Raw genomic sequence first — 17,643 nt, 5'->3', positions numbered from 1 at the left:
GGATGCAGCTGGGTGTTGCTGCTCCCCAGATGAGCTGACAGAGCAAATCCCTGCTTGGCACATTTCCCCGTTCCCAGAGACACCTTTTGCTTCACCTTTCCTTCCTCCCACCGCTCTTCCTTACGTCTCGACTTGTTCCATGTAGTGCAGCAGAACTGCAATGGGCAGAGATCTGCTAGAAGCTGAACGTTAATGCTCTGCTCAAATTAAATGAAATAAAACCGTATGGTGTCATCATGGGTCACTGATTTAAAACAACAAAAAAATCCTAGCTCCTCTCTAAGCCCTTCAGATAGTAAAACTGCTGCTGTCTCTCCTCAGCGTGCAGCCAAGAAATGGTCTTTGCAGTGTGAGAAAAAGGCAGGATTGGGTTTTCTCTGGTGTTTTGGTGTGAGCAGGCTCAGCTGGAGCAAACTGGCACTTCTTCCTCCTCTCTTCAGGCATGATGCTAGCGTAGCTCCAGTTAAGATGATAGAGCCACACAGATTAACAGCAGATATGGAGGCAAATCTCCTCAGGGAGGGCAGAAATTATGTTTCAAGATATGCAAGGCATCTCCATTTCTTCCTCTCATCTATTTGGAAAGTTTGAGAAAATAGATAACCACAATTCAGCCACCTCTTGGCACTATCTAACCAAAGTGTTCCATCACACCTGTGCCTATATACTGATACCGTATGTGATCACCCTTCGTCTCTCTCCAAAAGCTAGGGAGAAGAAAATGCAATTTTCATGACAGAAGAGAGAGTTTGAATGCATAAATATCGCTTGTGGCCCTTGAATATGGCATGGTTTGGAAGCATTCTGCTCTCTTGGCAGACAGTGCCAGAGCCTCGGGCCTGCTAGCAAGGAAGCTGAGTCTGCTGCTCCTGCCAATGTCAGCTGCTGTTCTGAGGGCTGCAAGTGTTGCAGTAGATTTTGCAAATGTACTGCCCCCCACACTGATGGGAATCATCCTATGGCTTTTGGGGGGCAGGTCTGAGCCTCCTGACTACACCTGCTGCACAATGTCTAACGTGACCACTGCAGTCAGCACAGGTGAAACACAGCTCCCATCTCTGCCCACCTCCCTTCCCTTCACAGGCAGCTACTGTCAGCAGGGTACGTGTCATTTCTGCTTCAGGAGGGGGAATGGAGCCAACACCGTGCTACAGCTCGCTGAAGCACTTCCTTGGCCCCTGCTCTGCCTGAACCTGAGCCCTTCTCTCCTCCTTCCAGCTGTCCTCGCGGTGCCCCAGGTGGCAAAGCAGCGCTCCTATCTTCACAGTTCAGGCAGGAAGCAGAGCACAGAGAGAGACGCCATTTGTCCAACGTCCTGATGAGAGTCCATGACAATGCGAGGAACCGAAGCTCTTCCCTTAAGTCGGATTAGGCTCCAACTGTCAGACTTCATTTCCTTTCACCCTCCAAATCCCTTGGTCGCTTTTCCTCACCAAGCTATGAAGCTTGCTTTCCATTCTGAACTCTGTCAAACAATACTTTCTTCCCCTTTTTTTTGCTGAACTGTGAATTCAGCTGCACTGAAACATGCAGACTCTCCTGTGTGAATGCAAGCCATGCTCAGAGCTCTTTGTGCCTGCACAGCATCCACCTGCAGGTGGGATGTTGTCAGCACTGAGGAGCCCAAGGCTGCCTCTCCTCATCTCTCTCCCTGAGGTGTGCTCTGACGCCAGCATCACTGGGGGTCCCCAGCCCATTGCAGGCAGTGATGTGAAGCACAAAGGGTGTGGCTGTGTCCCTTAGCCCCACACCATGTCCCTGCAGGCACAGCTGCACTAGTGGAGTGGCGAGGCACCGCAGTGTCGGCTCTTTGGCCACCACAGCTGCCCTTAGACTCACTGCAGAGAGCCAGGCTGAAGCTTAGCAGGGTTAGCCTTCCAAGAGCAGCTTTAATTGCCCAGTAATGCACACCCTGGGGTCTTGTAATGTGCTTCTAATACGGAGCATTTAAAGTATGAACACTCCAAAACAATTACAAGGAGTTTGGTGCTCCGCGGAGTGTACCCTTCCACTATGAAAAATAACCTGTGACAAAGGAAGATGATCACAGAGAAGACACCAGTGCTATCTGAAATCTGTCAGGTTTCCTTGAGGCAGCAGGACACACCGTGCCTCCTTAGTGCAACTTCACCTGGTTCTTCCAGGATTAAAGGAGTTGCTACACTGGGACCTCCGGAGGGCTCAGCCAGCGCTCATCTCCCTCCAATCAACCCCACTGGGCTTTCATCTGGGCTTTGAGGTACTGTCTGAAATCTCTCCAAGTAACGGTGAGAGTGGAGAAACCACAGAGTATGGCAAGTCTACAAGACAGCCTGGACAGAAATGTCAGAGAGGCAAGGGATGTTTCTTATGCTCTGTCATTCTTAAAGCAAATAACTCCCGAACAGGTCTAGGGGAGATTTTTCATTTGCCTCTTTACAAGGTGAGAATATTCTGGTTTCAGAAAGGATGATGTCTCAGCTAATTTTATCTTTAATATTTTTTCTACATCCTCGACCAAATTTGATTAGAGCTTGTTACAATTGTCAGATTACTGGAGATGACTTTTTGTGTTAATCTGCATTTAGAATCAGCAAAACAGATTGCATTAAAGCTGCCAAAAATAACCAAATAGAAATCAAACACTGGAAATTCCTGATCTAGTGCTGAATGTTTGAGAAACTCAAAAGCATTGGAAGCAGGCTGTTGGTTTCAGCCGGAGCTATCTGAAATATTCACTCTAGATAGAATTACTACAAGGCAACTGCAGTAACTTGCAAATTCCAGGAATGGATTTATAATTCACAGTACGATACTATGGACTGTAATGATACTGCATGCCGTTACTTATGATAATATCACATATTAAATTCAGATTGTGAAATGAAGTTTGGTTGCTTTACTGCCATCAAAGATCTATAAATGTCCTGTTGCTGAAACTTCATTCAGTTATGTATTAAAACTGTATGTTCTCCGAAACTCAGAGTAGACAACTTGTGCAAAAATCTCCCACTGGAAAATGAAAAATGGGAATTTACAATAAGTGCCAGTTTATGCCCCTAATTAAACACAAAGGCTGTTACTAGAGTCACTGACTGTGATGGAATTAGAGCAGAGATGAAATTAGTCCAAAGTGACAATTTCCATTGGAGAAAAGAAAGGCCTTTGAAAACATTGGCATTTACTTCAAAAAACTGGCGCTGCTGAGTGGTGTGCCAAGAGCTGTGTCCCTTCCTCTTTTGGGAAGAGCTGCAGAAGTGTTCTGCAAAAGGCATGTCTTTCTCCAGCATCTAGAGGTGAGAATAAGCCACAGAAAGCAGCAAGAGGTGGTCAATGGTTTGCTCCCTCTCACGGAACACAAATGTAGCACTCCTAAGTTTGGGTCAGCTCCGTGCATGCTTCAGCCCTGTGCATGGTTAGAACCTTTCAGCAGTCCTGAAGTTAAAAGACTGCATTATTAGGCTGTATCTGTTGCTACAGGATGAGGTCAGCTTTCTTCATCTTTCATCCGCTGTTTCATTAGGTGGTCCCACATACACGACTCACTTGAAGCCTGCTGCGGCGACAGCAGCAATTTCTGGGGACGGTGCTGTTTATCACTGCCCTTAAATGAAGCGACCCCGGGTGAAACATGGCCAGATTCTGCGCTCCAAGCTAGGGTCTGAGACTTCTCTCCTTCCAATGCCAGTGAGGCCATGCCTATGTGGCAGAGGAGCACTCGGCCTGCCTCTTCTTTTAGCCATAGGAGACATTTACTAACTCATTAGGTTCAGCCATCCAATGCCAGAAACAAGCTGAACCAAGCTACCTGAGGCTGCAAAACCAACAAAGTTCCCACTTGCTCACTGCTCCCCGCCACTCTTGGCAGAAAGCCAGCTTCCTTTGTAAGAAGGAAGTATTTCCAATGAGACATTTCACCTCGAGGTCACCAGCTGGAGCTGGCCCTGGTTGGTAGCGACCAAAAAACATTATGAGATGATGGCTACTTGGTGAAATCAGCTGGTGAGTTGCCTCCAATTCCAATGGACACATCTCTGTGCACACTGCTGCAGTGGGTACAACCAGCACTCTGAGCTGAGAGCCCAAGAACAGAACAGGGACGGAAACGGAACCTTCTTCTTCATCCCTGCCTGGGGTTTCCAAGCATTATGGACAGGACTGCTAGACCCAAATCATTGCACAGCCTGGTTTCACTCTAGATGGCCTTGGAAGCGCTGCGGTTTCCATTTAGCAGAGCTCAGCTGGGGCTCCTGCAGCGGGAGCAGGGTGATGCCACCTGCCTGTGTGCATGGCCAATCTGATGTCATATTGCAGTGCGAATGGCACTGTCTGATGTCATCTCAGTGCTAATAGGACATGGTATAACATGTCAGCTAAGGCTGCAGGGGAAAGCATCTAATCCATTCACTATGCTGTGCTACAATAGAACATAACATAGTATAATGTGTAGGTTAACTTAGACACCCTCAGGCAGGTTTTTGGAGATGGATGGATGGACAGATGGATGGATGGATGGATAGATAGATACATTTATATAAAGTATACATACGTTATATCACTCTATTGATTTTTTAAAAGTTCCAGGTCTGCCTGACTATAATGAGATTTTTGAACTTTGTGTTGCAATCAATGAGGGGAATATTATTGGCCTGGAGAATTGATATACCCGCTCTCTGTGGCTTGTTCTGCTTCTGGACTGCCCCTGCCCCCAAGGTGTACGATTCCATCAGACACTTAACCTCTTTTACAGTGTCATCAGGCTAAAAGGAATCTAATAGTGACACGGGACTTGTGCTCAGCACTCTGGCACTATTGCTTTCCTGTCACAAATAATTTATAGCTTTCTATTTCCATCCCTTTGCCTGCACCCCATCCCCTCTTTCTGTTTCTCTGGGCTGGGGGAAATCAATAAACTCACACAACCAGAGTGGCACTTCAGGGGGCTTTAGGGGAAATGTGAGAGGAAAGAAAAGGAAAAAAAAAAATTGAAAAGAAGAAGAAAGTTGCATTATTTGCCCTAGCACTGACTCCTCAGATCAGCTCCCAGCTTGTGCACACCAGCATGACCTCAAAATCCAGCCCCTCGGCCTAAGGCCCTCCGACACCTTCTGTCTGTGTCCCCACCAGGAACCCCTGCACTATGTGAGGTGAGGAGAGGGAGGATTCTCCATCCCCAGCCAGAGCCCTGATATCACCTATCTGCAGCTAAGCCCCAGCTGTCTTCTGCTCCTCCAGGAACTGCCCAGGTTTCACCACCTATCTGTGTTTTCCAGTAACCTGAGATGATATGCTCTGAAATGCCTTTCTCTTCCTATGAAGGCTTCACTTTGTGAAGCCATGCTTTTTCAGAAATGTCCTCCCAAATTCTTTGCCTACCTCTGCCCATGCCACGCATTCTCTCTTTGAAGTTTTGCCAACTCTTTCTTTAGTGTGAATTTCTAAGAAAAGCCCTCGGGTGGGCAGGGAGAATGCATTATTTGCTTTCACTTTCTGTGGAGAGAGTTTTGAGGAGAGGTTAAAGCTAATACAATGCAAGGCCAACAGTTCCAGAAACTAAGCCGAAAGAGCATCTGCAGCCTTCATCCTAATTGGAGAGGCTTGTTTTAAGCTCAGAAAGGAATTTAGTCTCCATGGCCTTCACAGGTCATGGCTTATTTGCTGAGCCCCTTGGTAAGACACTGTTGTTCCTGAGTCACAGCTACCCAGCATCTGGCAGCGGGCAGGCCCCCCAGCCAAGTATTAGAGGATAGTGATTTTCTTTCACATTGACCTCAGCTGGATTTAAATCAGTGACTCAGAGGTGAAAGACTGCATGTAACAAGAAAATGAACACTGACAATTGCAGTTCAGTTTATTTTCATTCTGAGCTGCACTGTGAACTTTGTGGCATTCACTGACATCTTTTTGGGTTTCCATACTGTGTTCATGCACGACCTGATAAACAAAAGCAGTATCCCTTTGCGGTAGGTTCTTTTTCCTGGTAATCTATATCCCCTCAGCATTCCATACAGGTGCCTTCTGCTCCCACTGTCTCCTTCACAAGGAGTAGGGCTTTGGGAAAGCCCTCCATCAGTTCAAATCTCCTAGTGCTATGCCAGAAAGAAATTTCTCAAGTATACAACAAAATGAAATCTACACCATTTGTAAATGTAGGAATGGCTGTTAGCTGCAAAGGCTGCCTCATGAGCACACTAGCAGATCTGATCACAAGCAGTAACACAGTCGCTAACACATAGGAGAGACTGGATACCAGACTGCTTGCTGAGCGTCATAATCATGCAGCGACTACATGGTTGGGGAGGGTGACAGAGTACAGCAAGGACAATTCTGTGTGAGCAGGACCATTAAAGCACCAGAACCAGGTCTAGAAGAAGTGCTAAGATGGTGCTCTGCTGCAGTCAGATGTCAGCTCAGGCCCTCAGCCTCAGGCTCTGATTACTGGAATCACAGTGTTCAAAGGCACAGAGAAATTGCATGAGAAGTTGAGTTCTGAAAATGCTCTGCTTTTTTTCCAGGATTATCAGAACCAAAGTTCAGCAACCTTTCCACCCAACACCAGACGGGAGCGGGACAGGTGTGGCTGCGCCAGGACATACTATCGGTAAGGAGACTGGCATGGAGGGCTTGGTGATGGGACAGCTCGAAATGGGAATCAAGCTCAGCAGGGGCAAACAAGTCTGACAAGCAGGTGCTAGGGAGAAGGCAGATGGGGGGAAAGAAACCTCACCTGAAAGCAGAGGTTTCTGTTCTCTGCTGCCCTAGCTGCACTGCAGAGAGTTTACCCAAAGCTATCCTGCCTCAACACCCCTTTCACTTGCTCACTCTCTCCTTCACCTCCCTAGAGAGAAGTACTTGCCACTATCCTACCCAAGCACTAGCCTTCACCTTTCTTCTCCTTCTTACTTGGCCTTACTTTGCTTCTCTCTCCCCGTTTCTCATCTCTCAGATGATCAGGATATGCCATTCTGATATCACGCCACAGAGTCCTTCAATGTTCTAGCTTTGCAGTCAGCTATCCCATGGGTGTATTTCACTGAGAAAATGCATTTTCTGCTAGGGGAAAAGGGCTTATTGAGGTGAGCAGAAGATGGAGGCTGTAATAAAGCTACCAAATGTCTACTAGTCTGTTGTGTTTAAAGATGCTGTGCTAGACATGTGATGGGGTGTTGTTACTGATGTGGGTTGCATGGTACAAATGTCTGCTGCTGATAGCACTAGGTTATCTAATAGCAATTCAAAGCAGGAGAAAATATGTAGTATTATTGAATATTGTGGCTTACCTGTGGCCTAAGACACTGTCTTAGATGCTGTTGGTTACTGAGAATCAGCTGCTAAACAAGGATTTACTGGAAAGTGCTGGCCTACGTGGAACAGAACTGGCAGATATACTCCTGTACATGAACTGTATTCAAGAGCACAAAAGAATTAATGACCCAGAATGGAAGAGCATTTCTGGATGCCCTTTCAATCTGGACTCACTCAATGGCCTGGGAAGCAGTGACCACATCAGATGGAGTTGGCAGATATTCCCCCTTCTTGGAGAAGCAATGCAATGTCTAGGGAATAAGTTGGCAGAGCTGGGAGGGTGGCTGTGAATCCTGCTGCTGGAGCCTCTCATTGCTCTGTGGTGCGCTGGGAAGTGTGGATCTACATCGGGCAGTGCTGGCAGGTTCTGCTCTGTTCTAGAAAGCCTTTGCTGGAGGTATGGAATGCTTCAGCTCAATGCTTTATGAGCTGAATGATGGCTAGTGGCTTGTAAGGGAACTGGGATATCCTCCTAATGACTAGGGCATGCTGGGACATAATGGGCTTGCCTACTGGATGTACAACTCTACTTGCTCTAAACCCTAAAGCCCTAATTATCGGGAAGTAATTATTTCTAATCTGGGTGACTTGTCCTTTCTGATGTGTTGGTAACTCCAGAGTAGTCTGGAGAGTTGTGAGCGGCTGGACGAGTCTGTCAATTTACACTGATCTGTGCAAAAGAAAGACACAAGATTTTTATTAATTCTGGTTGGAGTACGTATCGTGAGTCCATGGTTTGTTCTAGTAGGGAACTGAATTTATTGGCCAACTCTGAAGAGCTCACCTGCGCTAAGAGAAGGTGATTTGTCATGGAGAGTTTTGGGTGGACACGTTAGAGGCTGGTCTGGCTAAGGCAGGGTATGTGCACTCCAGGTGGAAAAATGTTGAGAGGAAATGATCTGGCAAAATATGGATAGTCTGAGAGCCCCTGAGGAATGTGGCCTGTGCAGCACTGCACTCAGTAATCTTGGATGTTGTTTTTTATGGGAAATGGGAATGTTGTTTCTTATGGGAAACAACAACGTTTAGCTTCTTGGTGGAGCACACTGGTTCGTTCCTATTGGCCCTGTACTGGAAGTCTATGGAGATATGGTATTTGGCAGCATTAGCAGAGCAGGATTAGCACGAGTCCTTCTGTGTGTGGGACAAGGAGCCTGCTTAGTGCCCAGGCCCTCCTGTGAGAGTAGTGGTATGTGTAGCTTTCAGTGGGGGGATCCCTGAGTGCTGGCTGCTCTCCTCATGGCCCTTTCTCCCTTTTCCTTTTGTCCAGTGCCCAGCACAGCATCCCCTCCCGTCTCCAGTGCCTCCAATGATCCAGTGGGCTCTTACTCCATTAACGGGATCCTGGGGATTCCTCGGTCGAATGGCGAGAAGAGGAAACGTGATGAAGGTAGGGGGAGGGGAGAAGCTCATCCTCCCTTTTATATTCTTTGTCCCCATGTACAGGCTCCAATTTCAGGCCAAGGTTTGCAGCTGCTCCAGGGGCTAGATCAGTTTTAGCAACAGAGACCAGTTCCCCGCCACTGCCCTGCTGGCTTGGAGTGCTCTTCTTCCGAGGCCTTTTCATGACAGGCTGTGTCTCCAGACATCTGCTCGGCAGGCAGAGAACCGTCTCCATTGCTGGAGCTGATCCCAAGTTCATTCACTACTGGAAATGGCTGGAACTGAGCTCCCTAGGTGCCAGCAGGTGCCCAGACTTGGAACTGCGGGTAAACAAGGTTTTCCCGACTCACTCGTTTTCAAACCAAGTGCCACCTCAGAGAAGCATCAGCAACGTGGGGTATCTTCCCCTCCCCTTGCAAACAAGTTCCTGCCCCTTGGTGTGCCATGAGCTGCATTAGCTGTGGTGGCTACAAGGGCCCGGATTCCATGAATAGTGTCTATACACTAGAACTGCCATGCTTGTGACAAGCAGAAAGCAGAACAGGAGCTCTTCTGTGGCCTCAAGGTTGTTATCCACGCCTTGCACTAGTGATCTAAGAAACTAGGATTAAGCTGTTTCCTTCTCTTTCTTACTTCTTGGGAGGGACTCAGGGCAAAGTGAATCTTGAAATGAACCAAAAGCTGGAGCCTCAGGTCCAGCAAGACACAGTAGAAATGGATGGGAGATGTCTTGGTGTGTTTATAGTGGTTTTGTACAATTTTGTCTTGCTTTTCTAATTTGATTTGATTCATAAATTGAGGGCTAGGAGGTGAACTTTTCCAAGACTAGCATCTGACCAGTCTATGCAGCTCAACACTGCCTTCAGGGTGTTGGTTTTGCCTGTTGCATGGGGCTCTTTTGGCAGTGTCGGTGGCTCTCTGTGCTGTGTATATGGTAATCCCAGGCTGTGTGGTGTATGGCAATACCAGGGTTCTTTGTGATGCATGGTGAGGTTCTTTTGAGACAGATGCTGCATTTTGAGGTTTCTCCAGTCATTTCCCCAGCACTGATGCCAGTGAGGTTTCACATTTCTAAATTCTAGATCTGAATAAACAATAATCCCAAGAAAAAGGCTGATACATTTCTCCTTAATACAAAGTAAAACTAGAGGCTGGAAGCAAAGACCCAATTCATCTCCTGTCAAAGCAAATGGGAAGACTTTTGCTGATGCCATTGGAAATTGGATCAAGACCCAGAGGAAGATCCATTTCCCAGCTAGATGGCAGTAGGGCCTAGCTAAGAGAAAAACGTAGCAATGGAAGGGCTGAGTTAATGCCTCAAAGTCAAAAAAATGTCAGGAGTAAGAGACTGAAAACATTGTAAGCCTCTCTGGCATTTCTTATCATTGCTTACAGAGGAAATAGTGACATTTCAAACCGAGCGACAAGTTTCTCTAATGGTTGTATATCTTTTGGCAGTAGTTGGGGTTTCTGTGAACCCCTGTTCTCATTCAATCCAGCTTGGTGATCACAAGCTGTCAACGAGTGCCTCTGTATCTCATTTTGAAACGAAGCACTTCAATCTGGCTTTAGCAGCTATTCTTTCTAAATACCTGCAATGGTCGTCCCACTTAGATGCAGCCACGCAATCATCACCAGCCCTGGAATTTGAGATTTTTGAAGCAGTACAATTAAACACAGAAACAATCAAGCAGACATCTAAGACTGTGACGCTTCACAAAGATTCGCTGACAGTAAGAACAACTCTCTGTGTCTATCTTTAATTCATCTTGGATTTGATTTTTGAAGGGCAAAAAGCATTGTGCAACTCCCTGCTATTGGCCAAGAGCCCACATATCTCCTTGTAAATCAAAAAGGTACCAGGCTATCCTGGAGGTGTGGGATCTCAGTAACACGACACGGCTGCAAACTCCTTAGAGAAGAGCCTTCATTCTGCCATCCTGAGTATCTGTCTCAGGGAGATGTCAAACTCCCACCCCAGAGAAACCTCACAAGGGACCCCTGGCAGTTGCTGAACACCCCTGCCCAGGAGCTGACTCCCTGCGCTCACAGTGGCTTTAAGGAACATTGACAGACATCACCACAGCAGGGCTGTGCCCTAAAGTCAGAAGGTCCAAGGGGAAGTTTTGCACAGCCCATAACCTGCACTCCCCCTGGGCAACCTGCCCTGCAGCACTGAGGGCTCTGGGCACTCCTGGCTGAGATGAGGATTAAGAAAGCAAGATGAGAAGGCCAATGCAGGTATTCCTTTCATACTCATGCTGGATACATAGACCTTCTCAGTACTTCCCAAAGCTTCTGAGCTCCATCTTGTTGCAATTTCTTAACTGCAATTAGGGTTTAATCTCACATAGAAAGGCAGATCTACTCTCCCAGCATTTTGGGAATGGCTCTTCCCTAAAGAAGGCAGAGACAGCAGCATTGTTCTTCTTTCTGCTTCACTGGGACAGCTTTGCTGCTAGGATGATGCTTTGTGAGGAATGCAATTCTGCAGAGACAGGCGAAGGACCAAAGTGCTCCTGAATCCTGGTTCCTGAAAACCTTTTAGCAACCCCTGTGCTGGCTGAGGACAGAGAGCAGGGTTGGAGAGATAGAGGAGCCCCTGTCTGAGCACACCCCCTCCCCCAGATCCTGTTTTCTGCAGCTGGCACTGCATTAGGCAGTAGCACAGATGATTAAGAAGAGGAGAGATAATTATGTGTCAAGATGATGTAGCAGAACTCCCAAGTTGGACAGAAGGAGCCAGAGGTGGGCTCAGCGATGGCTGATGACAGCCAGGGGTGTTCCTCATGGAGAAGCAGGGGACCAATGTACCAAATGTGCTGGCTGGTCTGGGAAGAATGTGGCACTGAGAGCGAGTTAGATCTGAGCATCTGAACGGCAGCACAGCCTTCTGGTGTGTCAGCCATTTCTCCCAGCTTTGTCAGCAAACTTGCTTAGGGTGGACTCTATTGATCTAGATTGTTGTTCTGTAGTTCTGTAATACCCTATTGATAGCTAAAAGGGTAAGAACTGGGGTGAGCCAGAGGAACTAAGAAAAAAATAGCAGTGCTCCAGTACTGTTGTCTTAAGCAGTATATAGAAAGAAAAGGGAGAGAGAGGAGAGAGAGATGGATAAATAGATAAACGAATAGACAAAATGAGAATAATGTTTCAGATGGTTCCCTGCATCTTCAACTGTGTAAAACTCTGGGGACCTTTACAAAACTACTCTTATTAAAGATAGCTCTCTCTCTCTCCATAGCAGGCCACAAATGGACTTCTCTATGTACCCAAATTCTCATTTGGGATTTGTGTTCCAGCGAGGCTAGTGTTGTAACAATCCCAGCATTATTAATCTTGGCCCCTGACAATATCTGTAGTATTTGACAGCATTACTGGCAATAATATCTGCAGTGCTGACAATGGCAGAGATAATATCCCCCAGTATTATTGGCATTAGCAGGGATCATATCTACAGCCTGTTATTGGCGGGAGCAGACGTAATGTGTCCAGTATTATTAGTATCAGTAGTAATAAAACCCACAGGCTTGTTAGTATGATCAGTGCTAATATCAGCAGTAGGTTTGTGGGAGAGGAGGGGACGGAGTGATTGCTACTGTAAATGGCAGTAATACTCAGGCTGTTTGCAGTAAAGGAATCCCCGGTGGGGATGGGGGAGCTAACCTCAGAAGGCAGAAGTTCCTCCTTCCCTCTCTTCACCTGTCACTTGGACAATCACAGTGATTTACACTGAAATGAGGCAGGGCTGTGTCAGAGCAGGGGAACAGTGAAGGGTCATTGCTATTTTGGCAAGTCAGTTACAGGTGTATCGATGCAGGTGATTCACTGTACAGTTCCAAATGGGGCTGCATGCTGCAGGCTGTGGCACTGAGCAGCTCAGAACGAGGTACTGCATGCAGTAGGAGCATCCACACTGCTGGCCGCGTAGCTGCAGGATAGGCAGCGTCACTGCAGTGCTATGTGTTGCTTTGGTACTGCATGCATAATTTTCTGACTCTTACAGCATTCTCTGCTGAGAAGCATTACGTTGTTACAGGTTGCTTTCTCTTCTCTCACTCCCAACTCTGACTGCAGAGCAAAGTTGGACAGCAATCAGCTTAAGGGATTTCCAGCTTGTCCATGATGTCTGTATTCCTACTGGGAAGGCAGAAATGCTTCCATCAGTGGAGTGCAGAGCAAGGAGAGCTGCTACAGTCCCAGACCAGAAAATGGTGTTTTAGATGCTGCCCCAGAATACAATGTCTTGAAGAAAAGTTTGAACTCAATAATTTCAGTGAAAGGTAGTGCAGAGAGATGTGTATTTGTTTGCAGAGGTCTCAGGCTTTGAGCAGCTATACAGCAGCTGAGTGTGCCACTGCAAGTGTTAGCCCATTTGTGCTGCTCATGGCGGCAATGATTATATCACTTGGAAGATGCAGTTGTGACATTTCAGGTGAGTTCATCTCAGTGCCATCAATACATCTTTGCAGGCGTGACTGTGGTTATCATGTTGTGGGTTTCTGACACTAATGATTAGATAAGTGTATTGCAGCTCGTATGCTGCCCTGCATCACGCTATGAAGGAGGTGGTGGTGAGGCAGTACATCTGTATCACTGCGCGAGCAGTGCTGTTTCCGTGAGGTGACTTGGTGCCTTGCGGCCAGCTGTGCTGTACTGTCATTGCCACTCAGGCAGTTGCTACTGCAGTTGATATCATTTGTTGACTGGTGACAGACTGTCATCCGATCTTGACTGAAGTCAACAGGGGTACGTCAACACGGTGCTGTCTTGAGCACCGTATGTTTTTGTGGAATATGATCATGTTGCTCCAAAGCATACTGGGGTTGTTTCAGGACAGACAGCATGCTTACATCGTCATCCGCACTGCGATGGTGCTCTACCAGCAGTGCAGTGGTATGAGGGCCCTTAACTGCCTTAGAGGGAAATGCATTTGTTGTTCTGTGCTGCCTGTGCACATTTCTAGGCATTGCACCTGATTGTACCTTGATATCTGATGTACGTTCATCTCAGGGCAATAGGTGGATTTCTGTCCTCCCACCACTGCTGCATTGTTGAAGACAACAGAATGTGCTTGGACCCCTGCAGGTGACACAACAGCATTGCTGTGGTGTGGCTGCATTGTTTCATGCTGTGATTTCTTGTCGCCACAGCTGAAATGTTTGCACTATTCCATATGATTGCTTTATTGCAGGTCCACAGTAGTCTTAATGACACTAGAGACACGTGCAGTTACGTTACCTCAGGCACTAACTCCCCATTCTGATCACCAAACACAGCTGCAGGCTGTGCATCCAGCAGTTCATGGCTGTGCACGCAGAGTGAGAAATCTTTGGGCTGTGTCAGTCCAATAGCACCTTCCCCCTGCTCTGCCCAGGACAGTGCAGCATCACGCCGTGTGGCCAAGTTCCCAATGGCTATCTGGTTGCACTGATGGCGTATTGCAGCAGACAGCAGTGGTTACAGGGAACTTGCAGGTTCACTGCTCCTACACACAGCACAGTAGGTAGCACTCCTCTCACTCCAGATGAAGATATAAATCAAGGGGCAGTTTATTCTCAGCTGCCCCTCACCTCTTCTTTTAAGGGTCTTTGCTGGTGAGACTTTGGGAGAACATGAGGCAGGTACCTCCCAGATGAGCTGCAGGACGGATAGCAAAGGGAGAGGATGTGTAGAGAAAGCGAGCTGAGGAGACTGGATAAAGGAGATGGCAATGCATAAGCAGCACAGCATACTCAGGTGGGCTGCTGCATCACAGAGCTGGAGCCTGCCTGTAACAGAGAGGGACAGATGTCTGTCTGTGTGCTCACAGCCTGGCAGTTCTGAGGGTGCGTGGCTCAGGTAAGGGGGAGTTAACAGCTCACATCACAGGCAGCCGTTTGGACAGGCTGCTCTGCTCCTGAAGCTGACACCGCTGCTTAGTTTGGCATGGTTCGGCACTATCTGAAGACAAGCTGGTTTGGCTTCAGCTGTGTTTGTGTGCGTCTCTGTATCTGTGTACCTCGGAATGCACGCCTGTTTGTTTTCTGTATCTCTGTGTTAGGGTGACTGCTCTCCACTTATCAGTGTTTACTGTACCACGATGAGCGGCAGGATAGATCTGTAATTCTGTGCATGCACCCAGAGACCTGGAAAACGTGTATGTTAAGCTGTGTATAATATTGCCTAGTAGGGTATGCGTAGTGTGGATCATCTGGATGTCTGGCATTAGTGCTATGTATTATGAATGCCAGGTATTTGTATTCACATGTTAAGCATATATGTGAGTGTTGTATATCTGTATGTATATTCTCTGTGTATCTGTTGTTATATAGTTGGAGTATGACTGTATCTTTGTGGCTGCCAGACACAAATACATAGCCTGTTAGTGCTCTGCACCTCTGTACGTAGTCTGTACAGAGGGTACATCTGCATTGGGGTTATATATTTGCGTGATGTTTTATATGCATATATTGGCTGTTCCTGACTGTGAGAAGGTTGTCTATTTCTGTAAATAGTTTGTATTTGTTTACATGATTTAATTTTGTATATGAATTTAAGGAAATTCCACTGAGTTCCAGGTTTCCATTTAGTTAGTGTATGTATGTTGTTGTAAGTTATTTGTTTATCCAGAAATTACATTTAATTGACACATAATGCATTAGTACTTCCTTGTGTCCCAGACTACATTCTTGCGTTTTCAAATGTTACTGGTTGTGTTTTGTGAGTCTTTCTTATGCATAGAGTTTTTCTTGAAGTTTATTTGTGTGAGTGCCCTGAATGCATGCTTATCTGACTGCTTATTTATGTGAGTTTAGTTTGTTTATGGCTAGATCTTCTCCTGCGTTTTTGACTCACTGCTGGGAGGGGCTGGTGCAGCTGATGTCAGCAAGAGTCAGGCAGCATCAGCTCCTCCTCATGTCTCTGAGCACCCTATGTGCCCACCTGTGCAGAGGCTGCTCCCTAGCTGTGCTGGTGCCTGTCTCTCTTGCAGTCTGTACTCTGGGACAGCCTGCATTCAGGAGGTGGCTGCTGCACTGGCTCATGGACATAAAGACTACAGGAGCACAGTGCCTGGATCCGTGAGGATCTCAGGGCACAGTGGGTGACAGAATAAACCCCAAGAGGAATAGGAATAGGTAGAAATCTGGAAGCAAATGGTGCTCTAGGTGATTGTTGGTGATGTGGCAAGTATAGTATAAAGCTAGTATAGCAGTGGCTCAGAGTGCCCTGCCGGTGGGAGCTGGTGATGGTGCTGTTACTGGCTCAAGTGACATGGCAGTGAGACTCAAGGGCAATACTGCTACAGAACCAAGGTGATATGGCAGAGAGGTGCAGTGAGGATCAAAGTGCCATGCTGATGGCCTGGGCTGATCTGTCAGAACAGTGAGGGCTGGGAAACCCCTTTCAAGAATCAGTTAAAAAGGCAAAAGAGAACAGGAGGAACAGAAGAGTAGAAAAGATCTGAGGTAACTCCAAGGACATGCAGGGTGGCTGCAGAAGGCAGGTAGCCAGCAGTGTGGGACGTGCTCCATCTCCATGAGATCGGCTGCATCCTGGTATCAAGGGATACAACAGTCTGGTCACAGTGGCTGTTTGCATCATAGTGATGGAGAACAGGGATGACATCAGGTGACGGACATATCCTGTGATGGTAGCCATGGAGTGTGTGGGCAGGGGCACTATTCCCAGCTGCTGGAAAAACAAAGAACCTAGCGGGCAGTAAAACAAAAACAAAGGAGACTTGGAAGCACCTGACAGCCCTAATTCATCACGGCCCAAGATTTTTTTTCCCCCTCATGTTCCCATTATATTTGTTTGTAAAAGTGGAAATCAATTTTGAAGGTAATTTTCTGGAAAGAATGGAAGGGAGGTGGGAGGGCCGGATAAGGCAGAGATGGCAAGAGGAAAAAAAAATTTAGGCCAGGCACAGCCCAGGGGCAGCTCTTGGCAAGGTGAAAGAAAATTGCATATTCAATCTCCATCCATGAATCTCCCTTGCTGCTGCCCGCCTCCTGCTCGAAAACAATGAAGGCTTTCTCCCCTACGCTGCACAACGCCTGAGTATCAGCACTCACTTTAACTTCAGGGTCATTAATTCACCTGATTATTGCAGGAGAGGAGAGGGTTGCAGAGGCATCCGTTCTAAAGAGCCCTCCCTTAGCTCATCCTTTGATTAGTTTGGGGTGGGGGGAGTTGAGATAATGTGTTGTCTTGGACTCAGTTTAGAATGGGAGGGGTTGAAGAGGGGGTGGAAGGAGGTAGAGGAGGAACGGGAAAGATATGGCCCGGGTTGTTGTGGAAGGGAGGGTTGGAAACAGTCACCCTCATATCCCTCTGCTGTGGTGTTATTGCAAATTAAAAGTAGCATGTTCCACTCCGCAGCTATCTTTCAGGGAGGGGATGGGCATGGTTATATGTCGGCATGGGGATGAGGGGGATCTTATCATTGCTTCTTCAGCAGCCCAGCATAGTGTCACCCTGTGAGGTGACATTTGAATTTACAATTCCGCTGAGAAAAGCCATTAATTCACAAATTAACATTTCTCCCTCTCTCTCTCTAGCTCTCTCTCTCTCTCCTTCTCTCTCTCTCTCTATCTCACATGGATGTGCAAGCAATTGAAAAGACAAAGGAAATAGCCTTAAGGAAGAGACTTTACTGCTACTCTGTCTGTGCAGAGATTGCTACTACTGCTTCTAGATAGATAAACCAATTACCTGAGCTGCTCTGTTCATGGCAGCCTGCTATTACCTCTCTTTGTAGAGCTGACTCCATAGCTGGATTACACCATGTGTATCTCATTAATGTAAAGCAGCACGACACTGGGCACTGTCCCTGACTCTTACTGCCAAAGCCCATTGCTCTGTACCAGGAGAGGGAACTGGGAGAAGAGTGGGGCATGGAGCTGAAGGCAGTGGCAGCATATGCCTAACAACAGACAGGCTGCACAGAGCCTGCCTGGAACTGAGCTCAGAGGTAGGAGCTTCCCATCCTCA

General features: G+C 47.2%; 2 protein-coding genes and 1 long non-coding RNA gene across 4 annotated transcripts in view; 2 read left to right on the top strand and 1 right to left on the bottom strand.

Moving 5' to 3' along the window:
• Positions 1-11,628, top strand: part of LOC116234489 (paired box protein Pax-2-like) — a 35,078-nt gene extending 23,450 nt beyond the window's left edge. Inside the window, exons 5-6 of the mRNA XM_031602123.2 lie at positions 6,495-6,580; positions 8,555-11,628. Of these exons, the coding sequence (XP_031457983.2) occupies positions 6,495-6,580; positions 8,555-8,784 (316 nt within the window). The 3' untranslated portion in view covers positions 8,785-11,628. The remainder of the gene's footprint in view (positions 1-6,494; positions 6,581-8,554) is intronic.
• LOC116234478 (uncharacterized) overlaps positions 1-17,643 on the bottom strand; it is a 317,267-nt gene that overhangs the window by 156,115 nt on the left and 143,509 nt on the right. The gene's annotated exons all lie outside the window — the stretch shown is intronic.
• The window catches only part of LOC116234474 (paired box protein Pax-2-A-like), a 41,151-nt gene continuing 37,939 nt past the window's right edge, over positions 14,432-17,643 (top strand). The window contains exon 1 of the mRNA XM_090145119.1: positions 14,432-16,491. Coding sequence (XP_090001245.1) covers positions 16,446-16,491 — 46 coding nt within the window. The 5' untranslated portion in view covers positions 14,432-16,445. The remainder of the gene's footprint in view (positions 16,492-17,643) is intronic.

The sequence above is a fragment of the Phasianus colchicus genome, chromosome 8 (genome assembly GCF_987193195.1).
Source record: "Phasianus colchicus chromosome 8, bPhaCol1.hap1.1, whole genome shotgun sequence".
NCBI classification, from domain to species: Eukaryota; Metazoa; Chordata; class Aves; order Galliformes; family Phasianidae; genus Phasianus; species Phasianus colchicus.
The sequence above is the reverse complement of the archived record's forward strand: the minus strand, read 5'-3'. Positions and strand labels throughout refer to the sequence as shown.